The sequence below is a fragment of the Tenrec ecaudatus genome, chromosome 5 (genome assembly GCF_050624435.1).
Source record: "Tenrec ecaudatus isolate mTenEca1 chromosome 5, mTenEca1.hap1, whole genome shotgun sequence".
In the NCBI taxonomy this organism is placed as follows: Eukaryota; Metazoa; Chordata; class Mammalia; order Afrosoricida; family Tenrecidae; genus Tenrec; species Tenrec ecaudatus.
In genome coordinates this window covers 9,866,283-9,883,391 of record NC_134534.1, presented here as the reverse complement: position 1 = coordinate 9,883,391, position 17,109 = coordinate 9,866,283, and the positions used below count along the sequence as shown (strand labels likewise).

Here is a 17,109-nt window from a genome sequence, read left to right as displayed (position 1 = left end):
ATGATACAGGATTGATTACAAAGAGGCACTGGTTCATCCATTTCAGGATATTAACAAGGGCAAGTCTGAGCTGTCTCAAAGGTGGATGTGCATTACCTGGGGACTGCCTGTAATGAGGCTGAGGCAGCGCTTGGTTGAATCTTCTGAGTAAAGGAAATACCTGCATTCGCTTTTCCCAGGGCACCCAGACAGAGGTGGTGTCCTGGAGGGTCTGGGACAAGACCAGACAGACATAGTCGGGCATTATTTCAAATCGATGTCTGCTGTGACCTGTTACTGATTCCCTTGCTTCTGAAAGAAATCCACTTTTCCAATGTAAACCAAGCCATTTAAAAGGAGGCTTTCTACAGCTCCTGTTGTGTGCCCATACCATTGGAGAGGTGTGGGATACAAAACCTTGGGCAGACGGGCAGCTTGGATCTGGGCTTTGTAATCTACTTAATCTGTATAAGCGAGGCAGCTCGGCTTTCTTGGCAGTCATAAATGAGGACACTCATAGTTATCAAGCTGGTAGGTCTGTGAGAGAAACAGAAAAAAAGCAGGGCATAGGGGAGAAAAAACTCCTTTAGCCAAACCCAGAGGCATGTTGAAGGTGCCGTAGGCATCACTTGAGGCAGGAAGCGGGGAGCCACTGAGCAGCTTCTTTGTCATTACTATGTTCTCTGCTGCAGCGTTGGCGCTGAGACAACAGCTACCCTCTGCACAAGGGAATGAAGCCCTACCAGCTCTGGAGTCCTCCTCACGACTGCTGTCGGGTTGGTGATCCATGGCTGTGTTAACCCAGCTCCCCCAGGACCTCCTTTTCTGTTGAGCTTGACTTTCCAAGCATGATGCCCTTCTCCAAGGACTGATCTCCCCTGAGAACACGCTCAGCGTATAGGAGCAGTCGTTTCGCTAGCCTTGTGTCCAAGGAGCCAGGTCCACTGATTGGAGAACTGCTCTTTAGCTGTGTGGGGCAGAGACAGCGGCGCTGGCCACACGTCCATTTGCTCCCGCATGTTTCCCTGGCCCCCTAGTGTCCAAGCACTGTGAAAAGTCGTCATAGGATTCTCCAGTTTCTGCCCTCTACACCCCCAACCCCCCCCACCCCCCCGCCGCCCACACCCTAAGTAGACTCTGTTGAGATGGTGGAAGCTCCTGCTGCCCATGTCCCTGAGCTACTCTGTGGAGCTCCCTTCCTCAGCAGGCAGGCATCTGGAGGAAGAAGAGGTAAGCCTTTATCAACATGAGGCCCTTGAGAACTGGGGGTCAATCTGCTACTGCGGCAGGGCAGAGCAGAGCCTGCGCTCACCCACACTGCTCTCACTGCAGCCACCAACCTGAGACCTCTGCTTAATTAGAAAACCGCAAAAAACAAAAACTAGGAAAGAGTTTGTGAAAAATTGCACTATTATTTTAAAAAATAATTTTATTGGGGGCTCGTACAATTCTTATCACAATCCATCCATCCATCCATTGTGTCAAGAACATTGTACTTTTAATTCCGTTTTCCCAAACCTTTTGAAGCGTCCTCATAAAACTCTTCCCCTGTGGTTGTGTCAAGTTCATATGCCTTTTAAGACAGCCTACTGCTAAGGCCTCACACTTGGAAAGAAATGACATTAGTTCCTTGTTGGAGCCTCCACAGTAACCTGCCAGGATTTCACCCCGACACCCAGGAGCAACTCGCAGGGCTAACCCAACTCTCTCTCTCCCCCTCCCTTCTGCTCCTCTCCTCTTTCCCACTGCTGAGGAACTACTGGTTACAGTTTTTCTTTAAAAAGTCCTTTTAAATCAGTGAGAGTCATGGGGAAATCATTTCACGTGGTGGTGTAACTGGTTTGAATCCACCCTATGGTGCTGCAAAAGAAAGGTATGGCGATCGATCTGCTTCCAAAAGGATTTCAGCCAAGAAAGCCCCACAGAGCTGTAGTGCACAGGGCCACTGTGAGGCGGCAGCAGCTCTGCGCACCAGGTATGGCTTCTGGAAGAGGGCTTGGGGCAAGGAGCTTCTGCTGGCCATGGCTGTCTCCACAGCCAGCTCAGAGAGGTCACTGAGCAATGGAAAATGAGTTGCTGGGCACTTTTCCATAGCTGTGCTGCTGTCTCACTTTCAGTACCCCTGCAGTCGCTGCACCTGGGCTGCTAACCATAAGGTCGGCAGCTGGAAGCCGCCAGCTGAGGCTGTGTACTGCCATAAGGAGTTACAATGGCGGCTCTACTCTGTCCGCAGGGTCGCTGTGAGTGCAATCGACTGGATGGCAGTGGGTTTTTGGTTATTTTTGGCAGTGGGTTTTGAGATGTTACATACTTGTGCTGCTACCCAACCCAGGGTACCCTGCAGTTGGAGGCTGCAAACAGGAAATGCCAGGCTGCTGGAGAAATCCTTGCTTCAACAGCTCTGAAGCAATAACCGCCCTCCAACTGTTCAATGAGACAGAGCTCTTATGCAAGCTTGAAGACAGCGACGAGGCAAGGGGCAGGAACCGGATGTGTGAGAAGCCCTAACTGGGCACCTCCTATTATTTTGTAAAAGGCCTAACGTATTATTTTCTAAACCCGCTGCTCCACTGGTGCTCTTGCAGGATCAGGGCATTTAAATAGTTCCCCTCTAATTAGAAGCCAGGGGTTACTCTTTTCCTGCTCTCGTTTTGTGGCCAAGGAATTAAATGGATAGCAATCTCTGTTGAGATGCAACTTCTTGGCCAGGATCTCAGCAAACAATGATTTCACTACTTTGCTTGCAATGGTTACAAATGAAAGGCAAACATGATTTTGGTGCTGGGTAAGCGAATCAAAGAAACAACAAACACTTAGAAAAAGCAGGGATTCATGAGTGTCCTGCCTTTTTCATGAAACAAAAAACAACCAAGTTGCATTGTAAAGAAAGTCTCTATCCGCAGTACATTAACTGCTAAAGGGCACCCACAGAAGGAAGGGAATATGTACAGGCATGGAGGTATGAAATAGCATATGTTCCAGGACAATAAACTGCTGCTTATGCCTGGAGCCGGCTCTGGTTCACAAGGCATCTTTCACTGAAGGATGTTCTGAGACTGGTAAAAAACCCACAAAATTATATTTCATAATTTAAAAAAATTTAAAACTACTCTATGGTCAAGGTGCAGTGTAGCACCAATGAAACATACAACTTTCCTCTAGTTCTTAAATGTTTCCTCCCCTCCCACTATCATGATACCAATTCTACTTTACAAATCCGGCTAGACCAGAGGATGTACACTGGTACAGATAGGAACTGGAAACATGGAATCCAGGACGGATGATCCCTTCAGGACCAGTGGTGAGAGTGGCAATACTGGAAGGGTAGAGGAAGGGAAGGGTAGAGAGGGGGAGCCGATTACAGGGGTCTACATATAACCTCCTCCCTGGGGGATGGACAACAGAAAAGTGGGTGAAGGGAGACGTCGGACAGGGCAAGATATGACGAAATAAGAATTTATCAAGGGTTCACGATAAATTATTTATCAAGGGTTCATCCAGGGAGGGGGGAGCAGGGAGGGAGGTTATATGTAGATGATGGGAGACTTTGGAAAGTGTAAGGCATGACAAAATAGTAATAATTTATAAATTATTAAGGGTTCATGGGGAGGGGAAAATGAGGAGCTGATACCAAGGGCTCAAGTAGGATGATGATGGCAACAAATATACAAATGTGCTTGACACAATGGATGTATGTATGGATTGTGGTAAGAGTTGTATGAGCCCCCCAAAAAATGATTTTTTTAAAAAGAATACCCCCCCCCTGCAAACCAAACAAAAAAACCTGGACTCTGTTAAGCACATAAGTTGAGCTAGATGGTAGAGTATGTGGTGGAGGTGCTAAGTGTACTCCAGTTGATCCTGACTCATAACAATCTATGTACCGCACAACACAACACTGCCCAGCCTGCATCGGCCTACAATTGCTATTTCTGAGCTCCTTGCTGCAACCAATATGCCAATCCACACCTCCCTGAATGTCTTCCGCTTTTTCCACTGATCCTTGGACGTCACCAACCATGGTGTCCTTTCCCAAGGACTGGTCTCGCCTGACAACATGTCCAAAGGACATGCGATGAGGTCTTTGCCATTCTCAGTTCTAAAGAGCACCTCGCTGTTCTTCCAAGTTAAATGTTTGCTCTTCTGGTAGCCCATGGTGCCATCAATGTGCTTAGCCAACACCAGTCAAGTGCACTGACTTTTCTACAGTTGTCTCCATTCATCATCCTGCTCTCACGCGCACAGGTGACTGAAAAGACGACGGTTTGGGTTAGGTGCATCTTAGTCCTCAAAGTGTCATTTGCTCTTTAACAACACATCTGCCCAATGCAATGCATCTTTTGATTTCTCGACTACTCCTTCCATGCGCATTAATTGTGGAGCCAAGTAAACGGAAACCCTTACCTTCAATCATTTCTCTCCTTATCATGATGTTGCCTATTGGCCGAGAATGTCATGTAAATTATTGCTAGCCCTCATTGAAAAAGGCCTCTAGAATGTAAGCTCCACAGGAAAGGGTCCTTGACCTGTCCTTCACTGTTGTACTCTTACTGTTTAAGAACCACAGAGCTCAGGAAAAAGCAGCAAGCATTTGAATGAGTCAGGAATGAACATGCCAGGAGGCATATAATTCCCTCTTATAAAACAGAAGAAACCAAAGCCACACAGATCAGAAGTCATTGAAGAATTCTTTGTACCCAGGTGTCCTTAAGTTCAAAGTCCATGACCATCACAAGTCTGTTCCACACAGCAAAATACACGTAGATCATGTCGTTTCTCCGGCTTCTCGCCACTAGGCGTCAGCATTCCCTACACATTTTCAAACAGGACAGCTGTCCAGAAGGAATCAGCTCAAGGATCAATCACCTACGCCTTCAGAGCTGTGACCCTGGGGTGATCACACAAATCGAATAGTGTGTGGCTTGTTGCCAGAGGGCTTGAGGTCACTTACCAATTATTTTTGAGATCTAGTCAGTAAAATGGGAGACAACATGAGAGTAGCACTTGATGTTAGGAGTGACTAGAAAGATCCAATCATCAGCAACAAATACAAAAACTCGTATTTAAGCAAATCCCATGTGGCAGGTGCTGTACTTAGTCACTGACTTCTATGATTTCAATATTCACCCACCAATATAGAGTTGATTCTTTCCCTATAGGCAAGGGTAGAACTGCCCCATTGGGTTTCCAAGGCTGTAATTTTTACAGGATTATAAAGACTCATCGTTCTTTCAAGGAGCGCCGGGTAAGTTAGAACCACTGACCTAATGGTTCAGTTCACTTCACAGTCCACTACGCCACCAGGTTTCCTCTCAATTACTCCAATAGAAACTATTCTTACTTTTTTGTACAGATAAGAAAAATAGCATGAGAGAAGCCAAGTGATCGTGCCTGGGGTTAGTAAGCTGGGGCTGGGCCTTCTGGTTTTTTTTTTAAAGAACAAAATCCTCCAGCGTACCTTTTACCTTGCTCTCTGAATTCCAAGCGTGTCAATTACTGATTCATGCTGCTAGCCTTACTGGCTTAGGAGAAGTATCAGGACTCTTCTGGGAACTCCCCAGGGATGCTGCACAGCTTGGTCAGGGTGCAGGGTCCCAAACTCCCGGCCACATGGGGGTCTGCTCCACACCCTGCTGCCTGTTCCCACCTGCTTGGCTCATCATCCCTTTTCTGGTGAACAGGGAAGGAGGCCAGTAGGTGACCTGTGATTCTCAGCCCTGGCAGAGCTTTCCCCAAGGAAGCAGGAGACAGAACAGAATCCTCTGCCCTCTCTTCCTTAGGAATGTGGTGGCACCGCCTTCAGAGGGGACAGTTTGCTTTTATTTTGTTTTGTTTAAGGAATGAGGTCTTCCAGCCGTTCAGCTTCCAGCTTCCTCAGATGTCTGTTCCTTAGTGGGAAGGTGGCACACAGGCTTGAAGCTTCACATGAGCTCGCATCAGGGAAGCCACCACCAGATGTAAGGTGCAGGGAGGGTAGAGGATACCAAGGACAATGAACACAGGGCCAGAAGGCTGGGGTCCGAGCCCACGTACCAGCAGTGTGACTGGACAAGTTACGAATTCTTCAGCTATTTTGGTTCTCTCACCTGCCCCTTAAGTATCATGAGTCAGGTATTAAATGAGATGACCTACACAAACCACCACATTGCTGAGGACATCAGAGGGGTCGGTAAATAACTGCTTTCCCTGTTTTGAGATAAGCTGAAAGTGAATGTTTGCGAAGTGGCCTGACTCATGTGGACTGGCGGGTGCTCTCCTATATGAATGTATGCATGCATGTACACACACACACCGCACCATCCTGCAACGAGGCAGACGTGGACTGGGCTAGGAAGCTTGCTGGGGTTGACTCTTGATTGAACCCAAATGCATTTGGTCTCCTGGAAACCAAGTCAGCAAGAGAACCACGTGGACTCAGCTACCCAGAGCAAAGAGAAGCCCCTCCCCCCATTCCCCGCCCCTTTCCCAGCAAGCACCAAAGTGAGTGAATGTCAGTCCTGAGTCACTTGCTCTCCTCCCACCACACTGTGGGTGCACAGCCACCAGGAACAGGCAACCCCCTGAGGAAGGTGGGCAGAATGAGCTCTTCAGAGGGAAAGGGCTCAGAATAATCTTACGATTTACAGAAATATCACGGCTTTGTCAAACACAAAACAAAACGTTAAGGAATAGGTGGGCCACATTGAAAATAGTCTTTTCCCATATTTGGGGAGGAAAAATGAAGCTACTTCCAACATATCTTTTCTTTAAGGTGAGCTGGATTAACTGTATAAATCTAATTCTTACGACCAATTAGAATAAGGTTTCCAGGAAATCAACATGTACATACATTTATCTAGTGTGGTAGGTAAAAACAAGTACTATTCTACAGGATCACTTCTTCATGTGACTATAGTGAGGCTGGGGCAGGACTGGGCAGGGTTTGCTGTTTGCTAGATAACCATCTAACAGCAGCAGGGCTGGAGAAAGCTAGTTTAAATTTTTCAAACAGGTCATATTTCATTTGTAAACTAGCTGTTTGTAACACAAATTAATGGCCAGCTTCCTACCTTAAGGCCACAGAGACTCCGTACTTAGGTCTAAGACTGAAAGGTGCTGTCTTTTACAATCATCCCCGTAAAGGAGAGACGGTCTGGGAGAGATTATGAAGGAGTTTTCATTCCACGATTTCATCATGTCTTTGACAGGTTATTTTATTTTATTGTTTTAAAGAACAAGCTTACCAGATTTTTCAGCAGCGTGGACAGTTCCTTCGTAAGCGTGGAGAACTTGACAAAAGCAGTCCCGAGGTCTGGGTTGTCCCGACTTAAAAAATTACTCCCAAACTTATCGAGGACTTGTGCATAGTTTTCTTCATTTTGTACATGATCTATGGAAGAAAGGAGAGTCTGAGCTATTATTTGCCACAATGGAGGTTCGCTGGATCAACGATCACCAGGAACTCAGAAGGAAAGCAGAGAGAGGAGCTGCAACAGTTCGCTGTTGAACACGCCATGCCTACGAGGCAGTTGGCAGTGCACTGGACGCTCGAATTCACTCAATGGAAAGAGGCCTTCCCTTACAATTTGCAAGCATCTAATTGACTTAGAGTTCAGTTAATCCTCACAACTTAAGGGGTCCACTTATCATCACATTCTTAAGCAACTAAAAAGCAATCAGAACAGGAAACTTCTCAGAAAATAATTTGTGGGATGCCAAAGGAAAATCCATGTTTCATCTAGCTCACCTTCATGTTCTATCATTTTGTCTAAACACCAGGCACAGCATTTGTAAGAAGTCTTTCTACCACCATCTCTTGTCGGAAACTGTGCAGACTTTGGTTTCTGCACCTATGAGATTGCTACCTCCTGGTTTTAGGGTTCCATGGCTAGCACCCTAGCTGGCACACGAGAGAGATGAGTCAAAGATCTGTGTGGAAATCGCACCCCGCTGAGCTCTGGTTATATAAAATGATACTAACATCGACACCTTACAGGTCTGTGGTGCCGATGAGGGGACACAAAATAGACAAAGCTCCTTGACGGAGTGAATACTCCATAAATAACAATCCCACACTTCCTTGAAGCACCTCTCTCCTCGGCTTCCAGGGCATCACAGTGTCTTCTCCTCCTGCCTCACGGCTGCTTCCTTTAGTGGTCTTTGCTGGTTCTTCATTTCCCTGCCCTTACCAGCACTCCAGGCCTCAGTCTTGGGCCTGTATTCTTCTCCACCCTCCATCCTGTGAAATCTCCTCTACGCTTACCTTTCTGTACAGCTTGGTCAACTCCAAAACTGATACCTTCAGCTCAGATGCCACCCCTGAAATAGAGGCGTGTCAATCTGCCGATGTAGCTCTCCACCTGGATATCTAGTAAGGACGTTCAGTGTTCCGTATCAACACGTCTCACAATCAAGCCTTGATGCTCTGCCCAACCCTGTTCTTCTCCGTCCTCTATTTCAGTTCATGGCAAATACATGCTTTCAGCTGTACAAGGCAAAACACATCAAGTTCACACTAGTTCTCTCTCTGGCACCCCGGATGCTGTGCCAACCTTTAAAAACACACCCTCACCTGACCACGTCGCACCAGCTCCTTAGCGATCGCTCTCACCTGACAGCATCACTCATTTCAAGTCTGTGGGTCTTTGCTGCAGCTGTTACTGTCCTGCAAGCCTATGGTCAGCACACACTCAGCTTGGGGCTCTTAAACTGTCTCCCAGGCCCGGGGCCCCTGTGACACACATGACCAGCCACACTGAAAGCCAGGTCCCTGACCCTTGCAGGCTTATGGAAGGACGGACTGTGTTTCCCCCACTGACTACGTTATGTGCTATTGCTCCCACACAGAAGCAGTTCACCGGCCTGTGGTTGGCCCTCTTCCTCTACTGGGGTAGAGGCGCAGGCATTTGCAAGAGAGCCCACTGAGGCGCACATTACTGAATAAACAATGAGGTCTCTATCAAAATCCTCTCTCCAAAGACTTCAAACAACACCTCTTTTCTTTGCGTGGCTTCCCCTTGTGGATGAGCCTCTCCCCTGACTCACAGTTCCCTGGATCTCTGCTGCAGTATTTTCAATCACAACCAAAGGACAGCTCCTAGGGCCCCCCTGTGGGAGCTAGGCTCTCAAAACAGGGCTCAGGAGACGCTGGCTGAACTGGATTCACCAAAAGTCGTTTCAGGAACTTGAGTTGCACCCTCTTCTTAGCTCTCCCAGGGATTCTGAAACGCTTCTCTCTCAAACACATACCCAGTAACTGCCCGGGCACAACGGGCACACGAGGGAACAGAGGACCAAGGCCCCATGAAGGAAGCTGACACACAATTAGAACCAAGCAGCACGGTGCTCTGTGGAATAGAACAAGGCCCTGGCAGGCCGCTACCCATTTCCACAGTGAAGATGCATGGTGCGGCATTCTGAGTCGAGATATTAACAAAGACATAATGAGGCCCAAGTGCGCACAGAGAAGGGGTTCAAAAAAATAAAAGGCAGGTCCGTCAGCTGGCCATCGAGGACACGCTTGGTCTCCCCGAGAGCTGGAGCTGCTGAGGCGTCTGTCAGGGCCTGCTGGCAGGCCCCCTTCACCTTGTTTTTGGAGGTTAGTACAACACTGTCGGTACTTGTTCATTTCAGCTGTTTCCAAGGCAAATGTATCTCAGTAGCAATAGACAGATGCAAAAGTTTTTTGTTATAAAATATTTTAAAATGAAATATATTGAGATGTATAGATTAACAAGGGAACCTGGGTGGCGCTGCGGCTAAGGAAGTACTCCCCTGTTAACTGGAAGGTCAGTGGTTCAAACCCCACCAGCCCCTCCATGTCCAAGATGAGGTATCTGATTCTGTAAAGGTTTACAGCCGCAGCAACCTTATGCAACAGTCCCCCTGTGCCCGACAGAGCTGCTCGAAGTCGGAGTGACTGGGAGGGTTTGGGGAGTCTGCAGACTAAACAATGCCAACACTCGGTTTCAGAAATAAACGACTACACCTAGAACATTTCCTTACAGCACCACACTCCGGCCCGATGCTCACCGCCAGCACCGCCAGGACTCCGTAAGTGAGGCTGAGGATTGTATGGAAGGGGAGAAAGGAATAGGGAAAGAGCCAAGTCAGATCTATCCTTGAAAGGCTCACATAGTCCTTTCAAATACTTGTAGAATGTCTGGCCTTCTTAGTGCTGCGACAGAGTGCATGACAATTCTATTGAATTACACGAGTCATTTCCATTCTGCAACGGAGCAAACAATACACTCTGATCAGCTGCACAAAGAAGGGCCTCAGTCAGGATTGCAACTGCTGACATTTCTTTTGGGAAATGACTAACATACCATTACCTACTGTGTTCCAGACATTCCAACACCCAATCCCAACAGCAACACCAAGCAACACCAAAGACCATGGTGATAATAGCTAGTTGGTTAAGCATGCAGAAGGCAGGCACTGCATGGCTTTACATACATCACTCCATTTACTCTCACTGACACGTCGATGAGAAGTGCTGGTACCATTGTAGACCTCAAACCCCATGCAAGGTCAGATCGCTCATTAATAAAGGCATTTAGATGAATGTATTTTGGATCTCAGAACTGGGACTTTGCATTCAGGTTCTAGCAGGGGGCAAACTAGGGTTCAAATCTTAGCTGTATCACTGCTGGCATGATATCCTGGTCAAGTAAGTGCCTTTTCCTTTCTAAGCCTTGGCTTTCCTATCCGTAAAATGGAGACAGGAATGGGGTCTCTGAAATGATTCTGCATGCCAAGTGACCAGAATAGGATGAACTCAACAGAAATACACAGTGACAACAACAAAGACAATAGTAACAGCACCACACTGTCCATTTATCCGCTACCTCAGGGCAAAGGCTTCAGGTAAGATTCCAAAATCCCTAAAAGTGTACTGAGTGTATATCCTAAGAGTTGGCAAAAAATCAGAGCCTTGGAATTGTATTAAAGGGTTCTAAAACTGATTGTGGTAATGATTGTACAACTCTTCTTGAAATGACTGAACTACTGAATTGTATATGTGAATCGTCTGCCAATAAATATGTTGGGGAAAAATTTAATTTTCTGAAGCGTATCCTCTATATTGACTCAGTGAAACTAAAAGCAAAACAAAACAGATGAAACCAAAACACCCAACTCACTGCCATAGAATTGAGTGACTCATAACGATCCTATGGGACAAGTAGAACCCATCTCTGTGGGTTTCAGAAATTATGGGAGTAGAAAGCCTCACCTTTCTTCTGTGGAGTGGCTGGTGGTTTTGAACTGCTGACCTTGCAGTTAGCAACCCAATGCATAATCCACTAGGCAACCAGGCATCCTTATACCCAATGAAGCCTTCCTCAAAAGACTCAGTATCAGTGGGATTATTAAACTGACCTTTCTCTGAGAAGGACTTGCCTGCTTCCCTGAGTGAGACCTTGTCAGCCAGGCAGCTTCTTATGAAACCTCCCATCTACCACACTGGGCCTCCCATTGGCACCCGTCTCTCTGCTTAGAAGCCACAATGAAGAAGACTCGATGGCGAATGCTATGAACAAAGCCGGAACAAGACAGACCTGTTCATGAGAATGACGACAGTAACAGTCCGTTTCGGTTAAAGCGTTTCATTACTGACCATGCCTAGAACTGTGCTAAGTGCTTTTCTCGAATTTTCTCTCAATACTCACAGTAACATGCCAGTCCAATCCGTCAAGATGCAGAGCCCAGGGTACAGAAGCGAGATGCCTGACGTCACAGAGCAGATGCTTGGTTGTGATGTGTGCTTACTCCCGGGCCCAGCTCTTACTCATCCTCTTAGTTAACCATCTGAACCCCTGCAAGGCTTCTTGTGTTAAACCAGAGGCCGAGAAACCGGGGAAACTGAAAATCTAGGCCTTGCCTCCAGCCTCTACCATGTGAGATGGGTCAGACCTCAGAAGCTCTGGTGCCTTAATTTCTCAAGCAGGTCTAAAAAAGCCCAGCCCAGACTACTCACGTCTGGAGCCTAGACTGACTGCCGAGTCATTAGTATGGAAGCTCTTCAGGGACAAACAACTTCCACTCTGGTTCGAAGTGGTCCCGTGCAACTTCGGAATGGGTACCTAAGTCTCGGGGCCTCGATCTCTTGTGTGAAGTGTGATGATGCCTATAAAGCACAGGGTAAGCTTCAAACAATCTTCACTCTGGTGTCTTTCCTTTCATTCACGATGAGAGAAGGTGACTGCTCTAACGAGAATGACCTCAGATACAACTGAAAACCCTCCTTCCTTCTCGGCGGAGACACAAAGCACCGTGATCAAGTCCCCAGTCTTCCATTTGTCAAGGGTTGCTGTACGGAGACTAGCTGAGGGAATCCCTACTTGGCAGGGTTGGTGTGGGACACAGCGCGTCAGCTGCTCTGGATTCCCATCATGCTCTCTGTTCTGGGCGCCTCACCGCTCCTCCAGGGCCTGCATGAAAGCTCTCTGCTGTGCCAACCGTCCAGATCATTGCACTTTTATCGTCTTATCATCATGAGTTTGGCACATGTTGTGCTGGAGAGCCACTCGCTACCTGTTACTATATCCCAGTCACCTAACAGTCAACTTCTCTGGCTGCCAGGCTCCATCATGCTCCTGGGCCTTTGCAGATACCACTGCCAGACCCCTCTGCCTAGTTCAAGGTCAAATTCAAGTGCAGTCTAGCTATTCACCCTCTCACAAGGCCCTGGCTCTCAGTTCATGACTACTAGCGGAAAGGTTGGCAGTTTTAACCACTAAGAAAGAGTGCCTCCAGAGAAAGGCCTGGTGACCCGCTTTTGGAAGGTCAGATCCTTGAAACCCCATGGAGTTCTAGTCTGCGCACATGGGGCCACCATGAGCCGAATGGACTAACAGCAGCCACTGACTCAGCTCGGAGCACTTGGCCTGGCTCCGAGCTGGTGCTTGGTGAACACTGGGGTTGGCATTCAATCTCCGAGGAGGAGTTACGGTTTCCGGTGAGCTTTCCAACACCAGGAATTATACATGCAACAACACCACATCGTCTGTGTCATGAATTATAGTTGCTGGAACAGAAGGGAAAGAGGGCCGCTTTTTATACCACCCCATATATATTTCGTAAAATGAAGAGCCCCCTTTAAAAATTTAACTTCATTTGTTTCTAAAATGACAAAAGTTAATTCCCATGTGATTACAGAGATGTATAAAGATGAAAATGCTTGTCCCCTTTTCCCTTCTCCAATTCCACCTCATTGTAACACAAAATTAATCTTCTGGAGCGTATCTCATTGCCTCCAGAAGTTACTCCCTCTGATACCAGAGCTCTGAGAAAGGGCCAGGAGCTCAGGACGGCCAGGGAGAAGGTGTGCCCATTTCACATTCTTGGCTGCCGTTTTCTCCTGAAAGGCTGTGCAGTCCCCGTGGGCAGCTGCCCGGGCAGCTCAATGCCAGAGGACAGGACTGCTATCCTGCCCAGGGCTTTCCCCAACTGCACTTCAGCAGGATCTTCCAAGCTCTTCTCTTAGTCAGCCAGCTCCACTGACAAGTGTTCACAGCATGCCAGGCCCTGCTGACAGGTGGCGGCTGTGCAAGAGGTGCCCCAGCTGGAATCGAACCCAAGACCCTTGCTCTGTAGCCTCGGTAGCACACGATCTTTGTTTTTAGTCTTGTCACAGAGATATGTGAAATCCTGTTTGTCCACAGACACTGTCTTTTCCGTATGTGCTTGCCTTTCCTCTGCTTATTCTATCCCTATGCAGGTGTAGCCACCTGCTGTGTATAAGGTATGATAATCTTTCACTGTACGTGTTGCAAATAGTCTATGTCCTTTGCCTTTGTAACATTGCCAGTTACACTGTACTTTGCTGATTGCACAAACACTTTAAAATTTCATATAGCTAAGGATATCAGTCTACCCAAAAGACATTCATTCGGTGCCTTGCTTATGCTTCTAAATCTTCCAGTTTGAGCTTTTATGCTTCAGCTCAATGCCATGTTTTCCTTTACAGAACAGAAGGGCAAATTCTAATTTTCATTTTAGTGCGTTCATAAACCTTCTGAGATTTGGTTTACTTTTATTCTTTAACATTTACATCTTTACCCTGGTGACAGTACTATTTTTCACGAGGAAGATGGAAAAGCCCAGTCAGAAAGCGCTTGCCTCTTAGGGGCGGGAAGGCAGCGGCGTGGCGGTGGTGGTGGGGTTCTTACATTCTCCAGCCCTCCAGCACACACGTGTGCTCAGCACGCCATCTTGCTTCATGCTCTAAAACACTCCTAAATGTTTTCAGGACTTAAGTTATAAAAATCAGAGGAGGAGGAAGAGAGGAGACCATGAGGGGCTATAAAGGAAGAATTCCCTCGGAAGGACCAAAGCTGGGGAGAAAGATCCAGCACCGTTTGGTACCCAGCCCGGGGCTCCAGAGGCATGATGAGGGCCTTGCTTCCCCGCAACGCACTGGTTCAGTCTAGAACGAGGGCAGTTCTACCCACCCTGTCCTATGGGGCACCAGGAGTTGACAAGGACTTGATAGCAATGAGTTTTAAGTTGGTGCTGCTTTTACAGAGTTCCTGGTGGCACTGTTAAGCGCCCCCCCATCCCCCCCGCACTTCCAACAGAATTCACTTAAAAGGAGCCCAGCAGAGCAAAGATCTGGACTCTGGAAAGGCTCAATGTGAATGTGAATGATGAGAGGAGAGCTCAGACCACACAACGATGGTCTCTCTGAGCGGTTCAGGACACAAATGACAAAATGGTTTAAAAGAGACATAGCCCGAGGCAAGGGGACAAGCCAGTCAGGGTACAGGGTAGCAAGGATGAAACCTACAACTTTCCTCTAGTTCTTGAATTCTTCCTCCCCTCTACTATCATGATCCCAATTCTCCCTTAAAAATCAGGCTAGATCAGAGGATGTACACTGGTACAGATAGGAACTGGAAATACAGGGAATCCAGGATAGGTGATCCCTTCAGGACCAGTGGTTAGAGTGACGATACTGGGAGGGTGAAGGGAAGGTGAGGGAGAAAGAACAGATTACAAGGATCTACATATAACCTCCTCCCTGAGGGCTGGAGAACAGAAAAGTGGGTGAAGGGAGTTGTCGGACGGTGTAAGGTATGACAAAATAATAATAATTTATAAATTATCAAGGGTTCATAGGTAAGCGGGGAGGGAGGAAAAAAATGAGGAGCAAATACCAGGGCCTCAAGTAGAAAGCAAATGTTTTTTTTGTTTTGTTTTTTTAATCGTTTTATTAGGGGCTCATAGAACTCTTATCACAATCCATACATACATCAATTGTTTAAAGCACATTTGTACATTCATTGCCCTCATCATTCTCAAAATATTTGCTCTCCACCTAAGCCCCTGGCATCAGCTCCTCATGAATCCTTGATAATTTATAAATTATTATTTTGTCATATCTTGCCCTGTCCGATGTCTCCCTTCACCCATTTTTCTGTTAGTCTGTCCACCAGGGAGAAGATCACATGTAGATCCTTGTAATGTTTTGAGAATGATGAGGGAAACAAATATACAAAAGTGCGACACAATGGATGTATGTGTGTGTGGATTGTGATTAGAGTTGTACAAGCCCCCAATAAAATGATTTAATTAAAAGATTATAACTAAAAAACAAGATGTAGCCCATCTGTATTTTCTGCTTTCGCATTGGCCAGAATTTTCTACAGCAAGAATGAGGGGAGAAAAGTCTATAAGTTGCAGAAGCAGAGTAGTGCCCTTGTGGTACAGTGGTTAAACACTCAGCTCTGAACCTAAAGGTTGGCAGTTTGAACCTACCAACTGTTCATTCCATGGCAGAAAGATGTGGCAGTCTGCTTCCACTGAGATGACAGCCTTGGAAATCCTTAGGGATAGGTCCCACTGTCCTGTAGAGCCACCATGAGTCAGAACTGACTAGCAACATGTGTTCAGGGTTGTCTTTAAGTCACAAGAGTGTGTGTACTTACAAGCTAGTGGAAAGGTTGGGAGTTTGAACACACCCTATGGCCCCACGGAAGAAGTGGTTTACCTTCTACACACGGGGTCGTCCTGAGTTGGAATTGAGTGGGTGGGAACTGCTACCATCACACAGTGAAAATGTAACCAAAGATTATTGTTAGAAACTCAAGCTTTCATGTCCCAGAATATACTCCCTGCCCCCTAATGCATTATAGAGAACCAAAAGCCTATGTTTGATCCAGTAATCTGATACACCGAGCAAGCGGCCACATGGCAGTGACCAGTCAACTTCCGTAATCTTGTTCCCGGTCTTCTATCTGATGGCACTGGTGATCAATGAAAAACACTGAAAAATGGATGCAATGTGCTTGGATTGTCATACCCCCAAAGGATAAGAAACTCAAGAAGCAGTAACATTTCTGGTAGAGATGCAAATGCCTTTCACGAGAACTATATTTAGTAACTTTGAAAGAATAAGAGAAGGAGGGAGCCGGAACAACTTAAATATCACGGGGAGGGGGTGTGCTCCATTCCACTCACTGAGCAGGTGGCTGAGGAGCTGATCAGCGGCCTGCCCTCCCAGCACCTGCTCAGTGGGAGAGCATGCCTGGGCCAGGGTGATGGCTGAAAGATTTCCCCTGTGTGTGCTTGAAATATGAAGGCCCTTAAATGTAAAAACACCAAGTGAATTATATTGTAAGTGTATTTTGGGCCCTACTACGATTTTCAAGGGTTATTTTGACCTATTATAAATGTTTCCTGTACATAATACAGACTTTAAAGCCTGATTTTCAAATGAAGTAGGGCTCTAAGGTGAGTGGATTTTAGTACACACTGAGCTCAAGGCCAAGGAGGCCGAGATCACAGATTACCCAGTTCATCCTATTGCCACACTCCTCCTAGGAGAGCACTGTCACACAAACACAGCAGGAAAAATGAAACAGGCTTGTGGCTACTGTAAACTTGAAGACAGTCTACTGAAATGATACAATTTGAGCAGAAATCATAATCAAATAAAAAGAACTACACGAGTCCCAGTGACCTGTGAGACAGCAGCAAACACTCTTAACAGAAAGGTGCCTGGAGCCACAGAAAAAGAAGAGCCATTATATGAAGACATAAATCGAGTTAACGTCTCATGACATCGGCTAATTGTAAGTAGAACTGAGTGCTCATCCTGAGATTTACAAAAGGCAGGCAATAAGCATACAAGGAAACAGCCTCTGG

At 46.8% G+C, this 17,109-nt stretch overlaps 1 protein-coding gene across 8 annotated transcripts in view; it reads right to left on the bottom strand.

Moving 5' to 3' along the window:
- The window catches only part of ASAP1 (ArfGAP with SH3 domain, ankyrin repeat and PH domain 1), a 289,743-nt gene that overhangs the window by 88,282 nt on the left and 184,352 nt on the right, over positions 1-17,109 (bottom strand). For all 8 annotated transcript variants that reach the window (XM_075549251.1, XM_075549253.1, XM_075549257.1 and 5 more), the window contains exon 5: positions 7,203-7,348. In XM_075549251.1, coding sequence (XP_075405366.1) covers positions 7,203-7,348 — 146 coding nt within the window. The remainder of the gene's footprint in view (positions 1-7,202; positions 7,349-17,109) is intronic.